This window comes from Oryctolagus cuniculus, chromosome 3, assembly GCF_964237555.1.
Source record: "Oryctolagus cuniculus chromosome 3, mOryCun1.1, whole genome shotgun sequence".
Classification (NCBI taxonomy): Eukaryota; Metazoa; Chordata; class Mammalia; order Lagomorpha; family Leporidae; genus Oryctolagus; species Oryctolagus cuniculus.
In genome coordinates, this window is record NC_091434.1 from 92,981,342 (window position 1) to 92,997,027 (window position 15,686).

Consider the following 15,686-nt stretch of genomic DNA (forward strand, 5'->3'; position numbering starts at 1 on the left):
TCATACTGTATGGATCTATTTGGACAAATGGTAGGAAACTAATTAAAAGGTGTTGATCAAATTTGAGAATATCCTTCATGTAGGTGGAATAATTTTTACCCCATTTGTTCCATCAGTGATATTTAGGAGGCTTATGCCAAATGCCTTGGGCATGATGGCTCTTTTTAAAATACTAAGGAAAACCACACTAGATAAGAGGACAGTCAAGACTGCAAGCTCTTCTGGGAACAGCTCCCCTGCTGTGCACTGTGTTTTGCTCTGCACTTCCTAGAAGCCAAGGGAGACACACTGTGACTTGGAAAAAAACAACTCTTCCTGACACTGCATTCTGAAATTCAGGAGTCCTCTGGGTCATCACAAAGATGGCAACAAATAACATATGGCTGATGCCTGACATTCATTTGGGGGAGCTCCATTTGGTCAATTCTTAAAGAAATCCAAGGACATATATTGAAAAATAATTTTACATAGTAACTTCCGCTATCAGGTAGGCAAATGATTTTTTAAAAAATTTTCTATTAGAAAGGGTATCTTTGAATTTGAGAGAAAGATCTAGCTGGACAGAAGTTCTGCAAGAGCACTGTAGGCACACACAGGTGTCTGGAGGTATTGATGCACAACCAGCGGCAGAACTACAGAGACACAAACTGAGCGGCACTCGGGCTGGGCATGAACACACTGCTTTTATGTTCCATAGCCTTGCTTGCTTTACTAATTGCATTTCTTTTAATAACCAATCAAATCTCTCATAATAGAAGTTGAGGCTGGACTGTCCGCCAATTGGCAAAGGGTCCATTACTCTACAATTGTTGAGCAGAGGAATGTGGCATGCCTAGGAGTCACCCTGTAATTCAAGGCACACATAATTTGGGTGGAGAAATTTAGTATTCAGGGTTACTCAGGAAGGTGATAGCTAGTATTTTGTACTCCACTTAGTCTTAGCTGACATAGAAAAAAATGACCACAAAAACTAGACAAATTGGTGGTTTCTCATTTCAATTTCTCTGCATGTAATCGAATATAACAGAGTGTGCCAGTACAGTGATCTTTGGTGATAAGTTCATTTAGATATGTGTGTGTCTACATACATATATGTACATAATGTGTTCAGGCACAAATACATCCATATTGAATGAATTAACTGCCTGAGCACTGCATATGCCAGCTTGTAAAAGGGTCCCTAGAACTCTGTTTCAGAGACTGTATTGCCAATCATCTCATCCACATGGTTCCTTTCAGTTGGGATGCAGATTTGTTACTATATATTTGTCCCGTCTTCCTTCTTTGTCCTAGAGATTTATGTCACTAGCCTTTATTTCTGGAGCCCCCACTAGCTCAACTTTATTCTAATTTTGTGTCTAAAAATACACTACACAAGAACATATTTATAGATATGATTTTGAAACAGGAGAGCATTTAAAAATGAGCAATAACTGCATGCTATGGCAAAAGAATATCATGCTGACTTCTGCATAGTCACAAAGTCCAGAACAGATTATTCAAAGAACTCTCCAGAAGTTGACAAGCTTATAAAAGCAACCCTAATAAAAAATTTCTGCATTCTGCATATATAACAAAGTTACAGCAGATCACTTGCTCTATAAATTGTCACTATTACCACTTAGAGCAGAAGGAAATAAACATATATAAAGATATATATGGCATCATTTCATATTCCCAGAGGAGACTGAAAAATTGTGTGCATTAAATAGTGTTTTAATTGCAACATGAAAAACTATATTTAATGGTTCACGATCCCACAAGGGTAGAGTCAAGTGTACATGCTGCCTTGTAATAGGAGGAGGAAAATAGCTTTTGGAGGCACTCAGACCTGAGTGCAAATTCCAGCTCTGTCACTTCCTGCTCTACAACCTCTAGTTGATTACTCAGTTGTTCTGAGACACAGTTTTCCTAGAAGTCAAATAAAGATGTCAGGATTGTGTAGAGGGCTACAGAGCAAATTAACGAATGGTACATTTCTACATTTCTATGTAGCTCCACCAATTACCATTCTGGCCAGAATCATGAAGATCATGCAATATCTGACAGGACTTAAGATTGAAACTCAATATATATATAAGAAAATGTACACCAAGATAAATATGAGAGAAGAGTGCAGAATTCCTCTGAAGACCGATTTTAAGAAAGCTCCTTGGGACCTACATGGGAACACTATTTAGGGGTCTCTAGAGCATTTCCTTTATCAGTTATCTGAAAAGCCTGCATTTTTGGCCTATCATCATCACCAGCATGCAATAGTTTACTGCTTTAAAAAGCAGTAGGCTCTGTGTTCTCTTGTGGATCATTGTTTCACTGCTCCAAGTATGCATCATACTCCCAGCCTGTGAAGGCTCAGTTAAGATATTTCTCATTCACAACCCCTTTCCATATCTACTTCAACCCATGAGGTACTCTGTAGCCTAGAAAAGGCATGGAGGTTGTTTGTGGACATAAGAATGTCATTTTTGCTTAGCACTGGGTTGGGCAGATCAAGTGCTACTTCATGTCTAGAAAACAGATGAAGGTCTCTAAGTGATTACAGACCTTATACGCTTTGCCAATTAAAAGCAAAAATATTTTTCATCTGTTCTAGTAACAGAATTTCAATTCCCATTTTGATTATGCATTCAGGTGAAGAACTATTTAAGTTTTTAAACTATCTTTTACTATTCTTTCAAGTTACCAATGTGGAAATTGTGAGAACTCCACTAAAACTGTGCCCCACAAGAGCCTGGTGCATTGGTGTGTGGTTGAACACATACTATGTGAGCCCCACATACAATACAACCAAGCTATCCCATCCAGGTGAAACAAAGTCAACTCTGCATGGCTCTCCCCTTTGCCCCTCTAGAGTCACCATCCATCCTTCCTTACCCTGTTTTGTGCGGGGAAGCCAAGCTACAAAGACCACCTACATTGTTCCCTTCTGCTGGCTTCTGGTGTGGCTTGGCAAGTAGCAGGTACTCAGATGGAACAGAACGAAGACAGTGAGACTGGGCATCTCCTCTTCTGACTCTCTTTCTCTGTCAAATTGTCATCATGTCCCATTGCTATCAGCCTCTAGACTTACTCTCCATGTTTAGGGCTAGGATCCAGTGTGAATGACTGTTCTCTGTGTCTAACTCTAGAGTGCAGTGCTATCCCCAAATCTAGCCCTCTGTATAGTAAACAACCCCTTATGAACTCCCTCAGGTAATACAAGTGTGATGATACCTTCTGATCCCTGCCATCACCCTGGTTGAGCCTTGAATCCAGTCTCAAAACACCTGGAAAAGAGACTGGTGTTCTCTTCATGGACTTGGCTTGTTGTTGCTGCAGAGCTACTATAGGAACAGCTGCAGTGAATAAACAGTGGCCTCCTTACAAGCAAATGCAAGAACAATCGCTATGATCTCTTAGGTTACAGGAAACCAATGATTAGATCTAGGCCACACATCACTCAGGGTAAGAAGAAGGGCTCTAGTTAGAAAAGAGAACATCAATGAGCACCATTCTAGAAGATAAATCTGGCTGAACAATATTTTATAATCTCAGGTAAATACAGCCCCATCCAAATTTTGCATTTCAGCTTCTACTATCACTGAAATACATCATTATAGAAATACGGAGAGGGGATTCCAAAATGGAAGATTAGGGAATAATGTGCTGCACTAGGTTAGGAACGAACAGAAAAAAAAGTGTAGGAAGTGCACTCTCAGGCAAGAATTGGAGAGAAAAGTACACTGGAAATCCTACAAGAGGAAGAGGAACACCGTGGATCTGTGTGCAGGGTGCAGATGCATAGCACAAACACAATCACAAGCACAAGTCCAGCAGCCAAGAGGCGGAATGGGAGGCAGTTTGGAGACGGAGGTGAGCCTGGACTGCAGCAACCTGTGGCGGTATAGCCAGAGGGAGAGCGTGGCATAAGTCTAGACCAGAGCTATGGGGGCTAGAGGGTGCCTGCGGACCAAGTGGAAGTAGAGGGGGCACATTTACCACACAATAGTCCTCACTGCCCAGCTGAGAAAGTGAGGGCACCATTTTGGGTTAGGGCAGGAGCTGAAAAAAACTGTGTGTGTGCTAAGCAACTGGCTGAGACAGGACGCTGTCTTCTCGGGAGTACTGGCGGTAGTGGTGGGGAGACAGCAACATTAGGCCAGTGGCTCTTGCATACGCATGTGATCCAGTGCTTCTAGTGAAGGGAACAATGCATGGTCCCCACTGACTTAGAGCCTGGCTAGGAGGCGGCTGGGCAACCAATGTAGGATAGTAAGATGCATGCAGGCTCCCAGGAACAAGCCAGTTAGGTGGAGCTATCTTGGGGAACATCTGCCACTCTACTGGATAGAGCAGAGAGAAACATGTGCACCGAGTGACTGTGGGAGCCTTGTGTACTAAGACCATGGGGACTCAGTGGTTACATGAGAAAGTGCAGGGTATAGTGGGCATTTCTGGGCAATCACTGGGCGCAGCTCTACATGCTCAGAGCTCCTTGGTTGCCTACAGCAGATCACTGCAGTGGGAACTATGCTCACAGTGAAGACTGTGCAGATAATTTGTATGGTTCATAACTGGTGTGGAACACACTAGGGTCTAACACCTTAGCATTGAGATCTACCACACCCAAATTGGGTGTTGCCCTGGATAATGTCCCACCCTCAAGCACTGACCAGAGCTCACTGGCCACACCCACCACATACCTCTTGGTATTCACTGAAAGTAAAGACATTCCATTAAGATACAAAGAGATAACTCAAAGATAAATGCCATCAGAGGGCAAAAAAGAAAAAATCAAGTTCACAAATACCAAAAAACAAGTACAGAAATTCAAGAAACAAGAATAAGGAAGACACCATGACCCTCTCAAAGAAACACAACATTTCAATATTAAAATGTGAAGATGAAGAGATTGAGGAAATGCTGGAAATGGAATTCAAAAAATTAATCACAGGATTATTCAAAAGCAATCAGAAGCAAATGCACTAGCTAAAGAAATATATACATGACATGAATGAAAAATTTTCCCATGAAATTGAGATTTTAAAAGAGAAATGAAAATGAAATATTAGACAAGACTAGTGTCTGCTAATACTAACTGATAGAATTAGAAAGGGAGAGAACGATCCAACATGGGAAGTGGGATACACAGCAGACCCATAGAATGGCAGATGTCCTAAACAGCACTCTGGCCTCAGAATCAGCCCTTAAGGCATTTGGATCTGGCTAAAAAGCCCATGAGAGTATTATAGGCATGGAAAGCCAAGACACTCTGGAAAAAAAAAAAAAAAAAAAAACACCTAAATGAAAGATCTCTGCAAGTGAGAGCCCAGTAGAAAGAACCGGCCATCAAAGAAGGAGGTACCTTTCTCTGAAGGGAGGAGAGAACTTCCACTTTGACTATGACCTTGTCTAAATAAGATCAAAGTCGGTGAACTCAAAAGGCTTCCATAGCCTTGGCAACTCATAACTAGAGCCTAGGGTGATTACTTACACCTTAAACAAGAGTGTCAATTTTTAAGTCAACAACATGAGTCACTGTGCACTTACTCCTCAGGTAGGATCTCTGTCCTTAATGTGTTGTTCATGTGAATTAATGTTATAACTAGTACTGAAAGAGTATTTTACACTTTATGTTCTGTGTGGGTGCAAACTGATGAAATCTTTACTTAATATATACTAAATTGATCTTCTGTATGTAAAGATAATTGAAAATTAATCTTGACGTGAATGGAATGGGAGAGGGAGCAGGAGATGGGAGGGTTGTGGGTGGGAGGGAAGTTATGGGGGGAGGGAAAAGCCATTGTAATGCATAAACTGTACTTTGGAAATTTATATTTACTAAATAAAAGTTAAAAAAAGAAATGAAGAATTCAATAGATCAAATAAAAAATGCACTAGAAAGCCTTAACAGCAGATTTGGTGAGGCAGAAGAAAGAATAGCTGAACCAGAAGACAAATCTTTGGAAATCTTACAGTCAGACCAAAGGAGGAAAAAAAAAAAGAAATAGAAAACTTAAAAACAGTGTTGGAGATTTATGGGACACTATCAAATGACCCAACATATGGATCACAAGAGTTCCTGAAGGAGTGGAAATAGAGAATGGACTAGAAGGGCCCATTTATTGAGATAATTACAGAAAGCTTCCCCAATTTGGAGAAAGAAAAGAACCCCAAGTAGAGGAAGTACATAGAACTCCTAACAGATGTAACCAGAAAAGATCTTCTTTAATAAACTTCTAGAAGTTTTAGCCAGAGCCATTAGGCAAGAAAAAGATATCAAAAGGATACATATTAGAAAGGAGGAAATCAAACTATCCCTGTTTGGAGATGACATGATCCTATAAATATGGGATCCAAAAGACTCCATGAAGAGATGATTGGAACTCATAAAAGAGTTTGGTAAAGTAGCAGGATATAAAATCAACACAGAATAATCAATAGCCTTTGTATATACAATGTCATGGCTGATAAAGTACTGTAAAGATCAGTCCCATTCACAAAGCTCAAAAAAAGCATTAAATACTTTGGAATCAATTTAACCGAGGGTCTGGTTTCCGTAGTGTAGTGGTTATCACGTTCGCCTCACACGCGAAAGGTCCCTGGTTCAATTTAACCGAGGATGTCAAAGATCTCTATGATGAAAATTAAATAGCACTAAAGAAATAGAAGACAATAAAACATGAAAAAATCTTCCATATTGGAAGAGTCAACATCATCAAAATATCCATATTATCAAAAGCAATTTACAGATTCAATGTGATCCTAATCACCATCATACCAATAACATTTTTCTCAGATCTAGAACAAATGATCCTAAAATTCATATGGAAACACAGGAGACTCTGAATAGCTAAAGCCACCTTATATAACAAAAACAAAGCCAGAGCATCACAACACCTGATATCAAGGCATACTACAGGCCCCAGTGCTGTGGCACAGTGGATTAAAGCCCTAGCCTGAAGCAACAGCATCCCATATGGGTGCCAGTTTGAGACCCGGCTGCTCCACTTCTGATCCAGCTCTCTGCTATGGCCTGGGAAAGCAGTAGAAGATGGCCCAAGTCCTTGGGCCCCTGCAGCTCCGGCTGTTGTGGCCAATTGGAGAGTGACCACCAGATGGAAGATCCCTCCCTCCCTCCCTCTCTCTCCCTCTGCCTCTCCTCTCTCTGTGTAACTCTTTCAAATAAATAAATAAATCTTTAAAAAAAAAAAAAGACATACTGCAGATCAATTATAATCAAAACAGCCTGGTACTGGCACAAAAACAGACTTCTAGACCAATGGAGCACAATAGAAACTCCGGAGATCAATCCATGCATCTACAACCAACTATATTTGACAAAGGAACTAAAATCAATCCCTGGAAAAACAACAGTCTCTTTAACAAATTTTCTGGGAAAACTGGATCTCCACATGCATAAATATAAAACTAGATCCATTCTTATACCTTATACAACAGTCCACTCAAAATGGATCAAAGACCTAAATCTATGACCTGATACCCTCAAATTACTAGAGAATACTGGGAAAACTCTGCAAGACATTAGCAGAGACAAAAGACTTCTTGGAAAAGACCCCAGAAGCACAATCAAAGCCAAAATTGACAAATGGCATTACATCAAGCTGAGAAGCTTCTTCACTGCAAAAGAAACACTCAGCAAAATGAAGAGACAACCAACAGAATGGAAGAAAATATTTGCAACTATGCAACTGATAAAGACCTAACATCCAGAATCAAAAAGGGCTCAAGAAATTCAATAACAACAAAACTAACAACCCAGTTAAGAAATAGGCAAAGGAATTGACCAGGCATCTTTCAAGAGAGGAAATTCAAATGGCCAAATGACACTTGAGAAAATGTTCAGAATCACCAGCCATCAGGGAACCGCAAATCAAAGCCACAATGAGGTTTCACCTCACTTCAATTAGAATGGCTCACATACAGAAATCGACAAATGACAAATGCTGGCAAGGATGTAGGGAAAAAGGTGCCCTGGTCCTCTGTTGGTGGGAATGTAAACTGGTGCAGTCACTGTGGAAGACACTATGGAGATACTTCAGAAATCTGAATATAGACCTACCATATGATCCAGTCATCCCACTCCTAGAAATTTAGCCAAATCAAAATAAATCAGCATATGAAAGAGTTATCTATACCCTCATGTTCATCGCAGCACAATTAACAATAGCTAAGATGTAGAAACGACCCAGATTTCCATCAACTATTAACTGGATAAAGAAATTATGGTATATACTCTAAGGAGTATTACTCAGTTGCTCGGTTGTAAAAAAAAAAATGAAATCCTGTCTTTTGCATCAAAATGGACACAATTGGAAACCATTACTCTTAGTGAAACAAGTCAGTCCCAAAAAGACATATATCATGTTTTCTTTGATCAGAAGCAGTTAATAGAGTACATGAAATGTAATGTACTGTAGTAAAATAGACATTTCAAGAATCCATGATTATTTACAGCCCTTGTCTTTTCCATTGAGGAAGAGTGTTTGTTTGTTTGTTTGCTTTCTTTTTTTCTTCATACTACTTATAAAACTATTTTACTAAGTGTAGGGTTAACGAGATCATTAAGTAAAATGAAAACAGATCTGTGTAAAAACCAGGAGTGGAATGTGAGAGGGAGGAGGAGGAAGGGATAGAGCCTGGGCAGGAGGGAGGGTGTGAGGGGGAATGTCATTATGTTCCTAAATCTGTATATATGAAATACATGAAACTTACATAACTTAAATGAAATTTTAAAAAGGAAGTATGGAGAGATGAGCAAGACTTTTGAATTTTAATAAAAGAAAAATGAACACATACTGTTATGGACATAGACTGAAGCCCATGAAGCTTTATTATTTTGAGTGGTAACATTATAATATATTGCACATATTATAAATATCTGTGCAGAAAGTTTGATAGAATAAATTCACTGAAAATTCGATTCCCCATTAAAGTCATGGTGCTTTGCCCTGTAGCTTCCTTCCTAAGATCTTACAATTCAAGAAACAACATGACATCTTTACCCAACAATGGGCTTCTCGCTTAAATTAACAGCCTTCTCCTGAACAGCCATCTGGGTTTTCCTCTGCTGACCTCTCATCTTCCACAGTCCCAAACATTTTCACTGGGACAATTCTGTCAGTAGTCCCACTTGCCCAGGGAAACCCTTTATTTCACCTTCAAAATTCACTGGACTCACCTTTCCCAATCAATTTTCTTCCCTCCACATCCTCCACTCTCTGCTACCTTCACTCAAGGACAACTCAAAGGAGAAAAAAGATCTTTCAAATACAGCTTAAAATGCACATTGCAATCTCATCCATATTCTGAACCCATTTCCAGACCATAAAACTTCTTATTGGCAGAGGAAGTGTTCTCTGATAATGCTGAAAATAGTCCCTTTTACCTTGTGCTTAAAATAAAACACACCTTGAATGCACTTTGTAAAATAGCAGCATGTAACAACCAAAGCCAAGGAGACCAAACAAGGGGTTCTTTTCTTTTGTTTCTACTTTTTGTGAAAGGAGGCAAAGATTCTGTTTCCTAAAAGTGCCTAAGAGGGGAGACTGGCTCTATGGTTTTGTAAGGGGGCATCTGAAACATGAGAGGACTGAGAATGCACCAATGTCTCAACTTATTCATAGCGTACCAGATGTAGAGCCCATTGTAATTCATGCCCAGACCACATCCATCAATGGCAAAGACAATTTCCAGTCCACAGTCATACCCTTAGGCAACTGTCCTCCACTATGAGTAATAACCACTCCAGCAGCAAGCACAACCCTGCACTTTGGGGCTTAACCTCCACCAACAACACGCCCCACACTGCTCATTACAGTTTGTACTGGATAGATACTCAATAAGGAATCCTTGAATGACACGGGAATAAAGTGGACTTTGCTTTTTAAAATTCAGTTTGCGAAGTCCGTTCCCCTGACTCTGAGGCAGGCCAATTTCCATTCACCCTTTAGTGCCTGGGCTGGGAAGACTCAAATTAGCACATTCACTATGCCACATGATTCATCTTCAAAGAACTTTCCCATCCGAAACTAATTAATCCTCCCAACATCACCGTGAGCTAAGTGTGGTGTGATCCTCCGCAGGGTATAGGGAGGAAATTGGGGATGAGGAGGTTACAGGCTGCGCTGAAGGCTATTAAGGTTGTCCACAGGGGATGAAGTCATCAAGCAGTAATCCCAGGTTCTCTCTCTCCACCCACTCTGGAATGCAAACCTTTTCACTGTGTGCTGACCATCGTCATCATTTCTGAGGTTTTGGTGATGCTGTGGACACTTTCGAGGGTTTCAAAGGGAAACGATTCACCCTCCTAAACACTACCGATGTCTTTTCCACAATAACTCCTTATTAGACACCACCTTTCTAAGATCTTTTCCAGAAAAAATGTGTTCTGAGGTTGATTTAGAACTGCTTCCTGGAAAGGTGGCTGAAAATAATACATCTCCAGACTTTCTGGGAAGCACACGGTGAGTGAGGCTCGGTCTCTGACATTCAGGGGCCCAAGCCAATGCACAGGCAGTCTTGGGGTACAGATACACTGTTTGCCCAGACCTGACACCTGAGCAAAATGATGGTATAGTTTCCTCAACGCACTGAACCTGAGACTTTGGTGTTCTGAAGCACACTCTGTGTCTCTGATCAGGGGTCCAAGAGTAGAGCATGCAGCCGGTATATCAACCTTCTCTACTGCAGGCCTTCCAGTCCTTGCTAAGGGAAAGACATAGTTGGCTATTTCCAAGGGAGAACCAATGTCTTTTTTCTTTGTTGATTTCTCTTCCCCTTCCTACTTGACCAAATTTCAAGTTTTTGTGTTGTTGTTTTCCCTATTGTATGCTATATAATGCTATTACTAGTATTTTATTTAATGACAACATTCACTCTCACACACATCAGCTTCCATTCTTATATCATCAATTTCTAAATCAATGGGCCTCTCTGGCTTATAAAACTAATTTTCTGATAAGCCTTTCTTATATAACATGAGTTGAGTAGATGACTCACTATTTCATTCAGAAAATGACTAGATGTATAGATATTAAAATGGTAACTCTCCAATAATCAAAATAACATATACCAGCAGAAGAGTATACAAATGGAACAGAATAGGAAGTCCAGAAATAAAATCAAATGCATATGTGAATTTGTTACATGGTAAAAGTGGCTTTCTATGCCAGTAAGTTGAGAACAGACTTTAGGGAATTGAGGTGGGACAGCAGAGTGGTCAGGAGAAATGCAAGGTTGGATGCATACTTCACATTTTGCACACAGAAAATAAAGTCATAAAAGTTTTAGAATAGAAAATTTAAACATGCAATGGTATTAAAAATAGTAAGGAATTACTGTTGCAATAATAGCATAGAGGGTATATTCTGAAAGCTCCTTATATATTACAGAATGTATTTACGTACATATAAAAAAGATAATACCTGGAATTTGTTTTAAATATTCTCAAAATAGGTAGTAGAGAAAATAACGTGGGCAAAATATGTCTAATTGTTCAAGCTAGAAGATAGGGGCTTATTGTTTTCTCTAACTTGTGTATGCTTATATTTTCCCATGATAAAAAATTTAAGTACCAGGAAAAAAAAGTGAATAAATTTCACAGAATGGAAAATCCCTCTTCTAACCATGATCCAAAAGCTGTAAGCATTACATTAAAGTTAAATAAATTTAATTATGTTAAACAATTTCTGTATTATCCAAAAAAATTTCATAAGCAAACTAAAGAAACAAACAACATGGGGAAAATACTTTTAATTCATTTTACAGATAATAAATATTCTAATATGGAAAAAGCTAGTAGAAATAAATAAGGGGCATGGCATTGTAGAGCAACTGGTTAAGCCGCCACCTGCATCACTGGCATCCCATATGAGTGTTGATTCAAGTCCTGGCTGCTCCACTTCCAATCCAGCTCCCTGCTAATGTGCCTGGGAAAGCAGCAGAAGATGGCCCAAATGCCTGAGTCCCCGCACCCATATGGGAGACCTAGAAGGAGTTCTGAGCTCCTGGCTTCAGCCTGCCCCAGCCCCAGCCATTGCAGCCATTGAACCAGTGGGTGGAAGATTCCCTCCTTTTTTCTTTTTTTTTTTTTGACAGGCAGAGTGGACAGTGAGAGAGAGAGAGACAGGGAGAAAGGTCTTCCTATGCCGTTGGTTCACCCTCCAATGGCCACCGCGGCCGGCACACTGCAGCCGGCGCATCACGCTGATCCGATGGCAGGAGCCAGGTGCTTCTCCTGGTCTCCCATGGGGTGCAGGGCCAAGCACTTGGGCCATCCTCCACTGCACTCCCGGGCCACAGCAGAGAGCTGGCCTGGAAGAGGGGCAACCGGGACAGAATCCGGCGCCCAAACTGGGACTAGAACCCGGTGTGCCGGCGCCGCAAGGCGGAGGATTAGCCTAGTGAGCCGCGGCGCCGGCCAGAAGATTCCCTCCTTACCCCCCAGCCCCCTTAACTCTTTCAAATAAATAAAAATCTTTAACAAAAAAAGGAAATCAATAAGAAAATTATTAGAAATAGAAATTTTGTAAAGAGAAATAGAAACATTAGCAAAGAACATGAATAGACATTTCCCAGGAAAATAAAATGGAGCTGGCTGCATGGCACAGCCAGCTGCCTGCTACCAGCTACCATCTTAACTGGCTAAGGTAGGAAGAAATTGCTGCTCACCCGCTGTTTGGAGTTTTAGCTGAGAGGGAACCCACGGACACCCATGGACTTTGACTTCAGCCTGAGGAGTTGACTGGGGTCTGAGGAAGTATAGGGGTTGGAGCAGGGAAGCCACCTTGCTTCTTTCCCATCCTTACTACTGCAGAGAACTCAGCAGCAGAAAGTCAGGCAGTGAAGAAGCACCATCTTTTTAGAAGTGAAAGGAGTCTGCAACCCATACCGCTGCTGATACTGGCTCAGGAAGAACCTTGCTGACCCACTGACCTGAGTCCAGCCTGGAGCACTAACAGGGGACAGGGTGCCCACCTAATCCTAGAAATAGAGAGCACATTGCCTGCTTCCAATCCCCCCACAACGGCTCCCGGCAACAAGCAGGAAGGAGGCGCCATCTTGATAAGATGGGTGATAGCAGCTGGAACTCCTGTGTGTCTAAGTAGGAGACTTTTTTATGAAGGATAAATCGTGGTCCCTACTGACTTTGAGTCTGGCCTGGAGAGCTGGCAGGAGGCAGGTGCCCATTTGAAGCTGTGAGGCATCCTCTCCCCTATCATGAGCGACCGTACTCATACTGCTAAGGTGAGACACAACGGGCAATAGGTTCCCAGCTCTCTCCTTGGACACAGCAAGTTCACAGAGATGACAGTGGAACCCCTTCTCCCTGTGACTACAGGAGTCCTGTGAGCTATGACTGAGGGAATTCTGTGACTACACAATAGGGTGTGGGGTGTAGCTGTGTCTCTGAGCAATCACTGTGTCTGGCTTCAGAGGCTGAGTTCTCTGACTGCTTGCAATGGGTCATGGCAGAGGGTTCTGTGCTCACATTGAGGATGAGCATAGATCCTTTGTGTGGTTCATGTGCCTGTGTGGGTGGGGTGCATAGCCACTGTGGGCTTTCCCTGGGCACTGATCAACTTGGCAGAGAGGAGGTGTGGCAATAATCACACAAGCTTATAGGATCATATCTTAATCCTGCTGACAATAAAGAAGATCTACCAGACATAACTTGGGTGTCACCATGAACTCTTATACCACTCCCAACCATTGGCTGAAGCTCCCTGGCCCTACCCAGCACACACCTCTGAATATCCACTGAAGGAACAGACACTTCATTAAACCACAGAGGCATATTTCAAAGATGAAACCCATCAGAGGAGAAAAACAATAAGTGGTTCCACAAATGCCTGTAACTGTTGAAATACTAGATACATAAACTAGGAGGACAATATGATTCCCCAAGAGGAATACAAAACCATTTTAATTATTAGAATGTAAAGCTGAAGAGATTGATGAAATGCCTGAAAAGGAATATAAAGGAATGATAATATTCCTTAAAAATAATGAGAAGAAAATTCATGAGTTAAAGAAATTCATACAATACATTGATGAAAAATTTTGTCAACAGATAGAGATACTGAAGAGACATTAATCTAACATATTAGAAATGAAAGATTCAGTAAGTCAAATAAAAGATATAGTAGAAATCTTTAACAACAGACTTGGTGAAGCAGAAAAAAGGATATCTGAGCTGGAAGATAAACCTTTGGAAATAGTACAAAAAAGAAGAAGAAAAAAATTTAGAAAAACTGAAAACCATGTTTGTGACTTACAGGAGACTATCAAACAGCCTAACATATGAGTTTTAGGAGTTTCTGAAGGTGTGGAAAGAGAGAATGCATTAGAAGGGCTATCATCACTGAGGTAATAGCAGAAAACATCCCTAATTTGGAGAAAGGGACATCCAAGTACAGGAAGAACATAGAACTCCTAATAGACATGACCCCAAAAGATCTTCACCATGACACGTTATAGTCAAACTTTCAACAATAAACATAAAGAAAAGATTCTAAAATGTGCAGTAGAGAAATGCAAGATTACCTTCAGTGGATCTCCAATTAGAATGACAGTTGATTTCAAATCATAAATTCTACAGGCTAGGAGAGAATGGAAGGACACATAGTCCAAATCTTAAGAGGAAAACACTGTCAGCCCAGAATACTGTAGCCTACAAAACTCTCATTTATGAATGAAGGTGAAACAAAGACCTTCCATAACAAACAAAAATTGAAAGAATTTGTCACCCCTTGTCCAGCAGTACAGAATTAGAGAAAGATAGTCATTATTGGCCGGCGCCGCGGCTCACTAGGCTAATCCTCCGCCTAGCGGCGCCGGCACACCGGGTTCTAGTCCCGGTCGGGGCGCCGGATTCTGTCCCGGTTGCCCCTCTTCCAGGCCAGCCCTCTGCTGTGGCCAGGGAGTGCAGTGGAGGATGGCCCAGGTGCTTGGGCCCTGCACCCCATGGGAGACCAGGAAAAAGCACCTGGCTCCTGGCTCCTGCCATCGGATCAGCGCGGTGTGCCGGCCGCAGCGCGCTGGCCGCGGCGGCCATTGGAGGGTGAACCAACGGCAAAGGAAGACCTTTCTCTCTGTCTCTCTCTCTCACTGTCCACTCTGCCTGTCAAAAAAAAAAAAAAAAGATAGTCATTATTATGAAAGAATGTGAGGTCAGAAAATTGCTTAGTAAAACAAAAAAGGAAATCCAAAGCAAACAACAGTAATATTTATGGAAAAATGGCAGGACCAAGTTGTTACTTATTAATAATAACTTAGAATGTAAATGGCCTAAATTCTCCAATTAAAAGATAAACACTGGGGCCCAGGGCCATGGTGTAGTGAGCTAAGCTTCTGACTGTGGCACCAACATCCCATATGGGCACCAGTTCATGTCCCAGCTGTTCCTCTTCTGAACCAGCCCAATGATGATGGCCCGAGAAAACAATAGAGGACAGCCCAAGTGTTTGATGCCCTGCACCCATGTGGAAGACCTGAAAGAAGCCTTGGCTCCTGGATTCAGATTGGCTCAGCTCCAGTCCTTGCGACCATTTGGGGAGTGAACCAGCGGGTGGAAGAACTTTCTCTCTGTCTCTCCTTCTCTCTTTCTGTAACTCTACCTCTCAGATAAATAAATAAATCTTTTTTTTAAAAAAAAGATGCCACTGGCTGAATAGATTAAAAAG

The 15,686-nt window shown here is 41.3% G+C and overlaps 1 protein-coding gene across 18 annotated transcripts in view; it reads right to left on the bottom strand.

Moving 5' to 3' along the window:
* The window catches only part of LYPD6B (LY6/PLAUR domain containing 6B), a 241,649-nt gene that overhangs the window by 24,691 nt on the left and 201,272 nt on the right, over positions 1-15,686 (bottom strand). Inside the window, exon 1 of one of the 18 annotated variants that reach the window (XM_051848705.2) lies at positions 12,937-13,309. The exons of the other annotated variants lie outside the window; for them this stretch is intronic. Within the exon in view, the coding sequence (XP_051704665.2) occupies positions 12,937-13,061 (125 nt within the window). The 5' untranslated portion in view covers positions 13,062-13,309. Of the gene's footprint in view, positions 1-12,936; positions 13,310-15,686 lie in introns of those variants that run through there. 18 annotated transcript variants of the gene reach the window in all.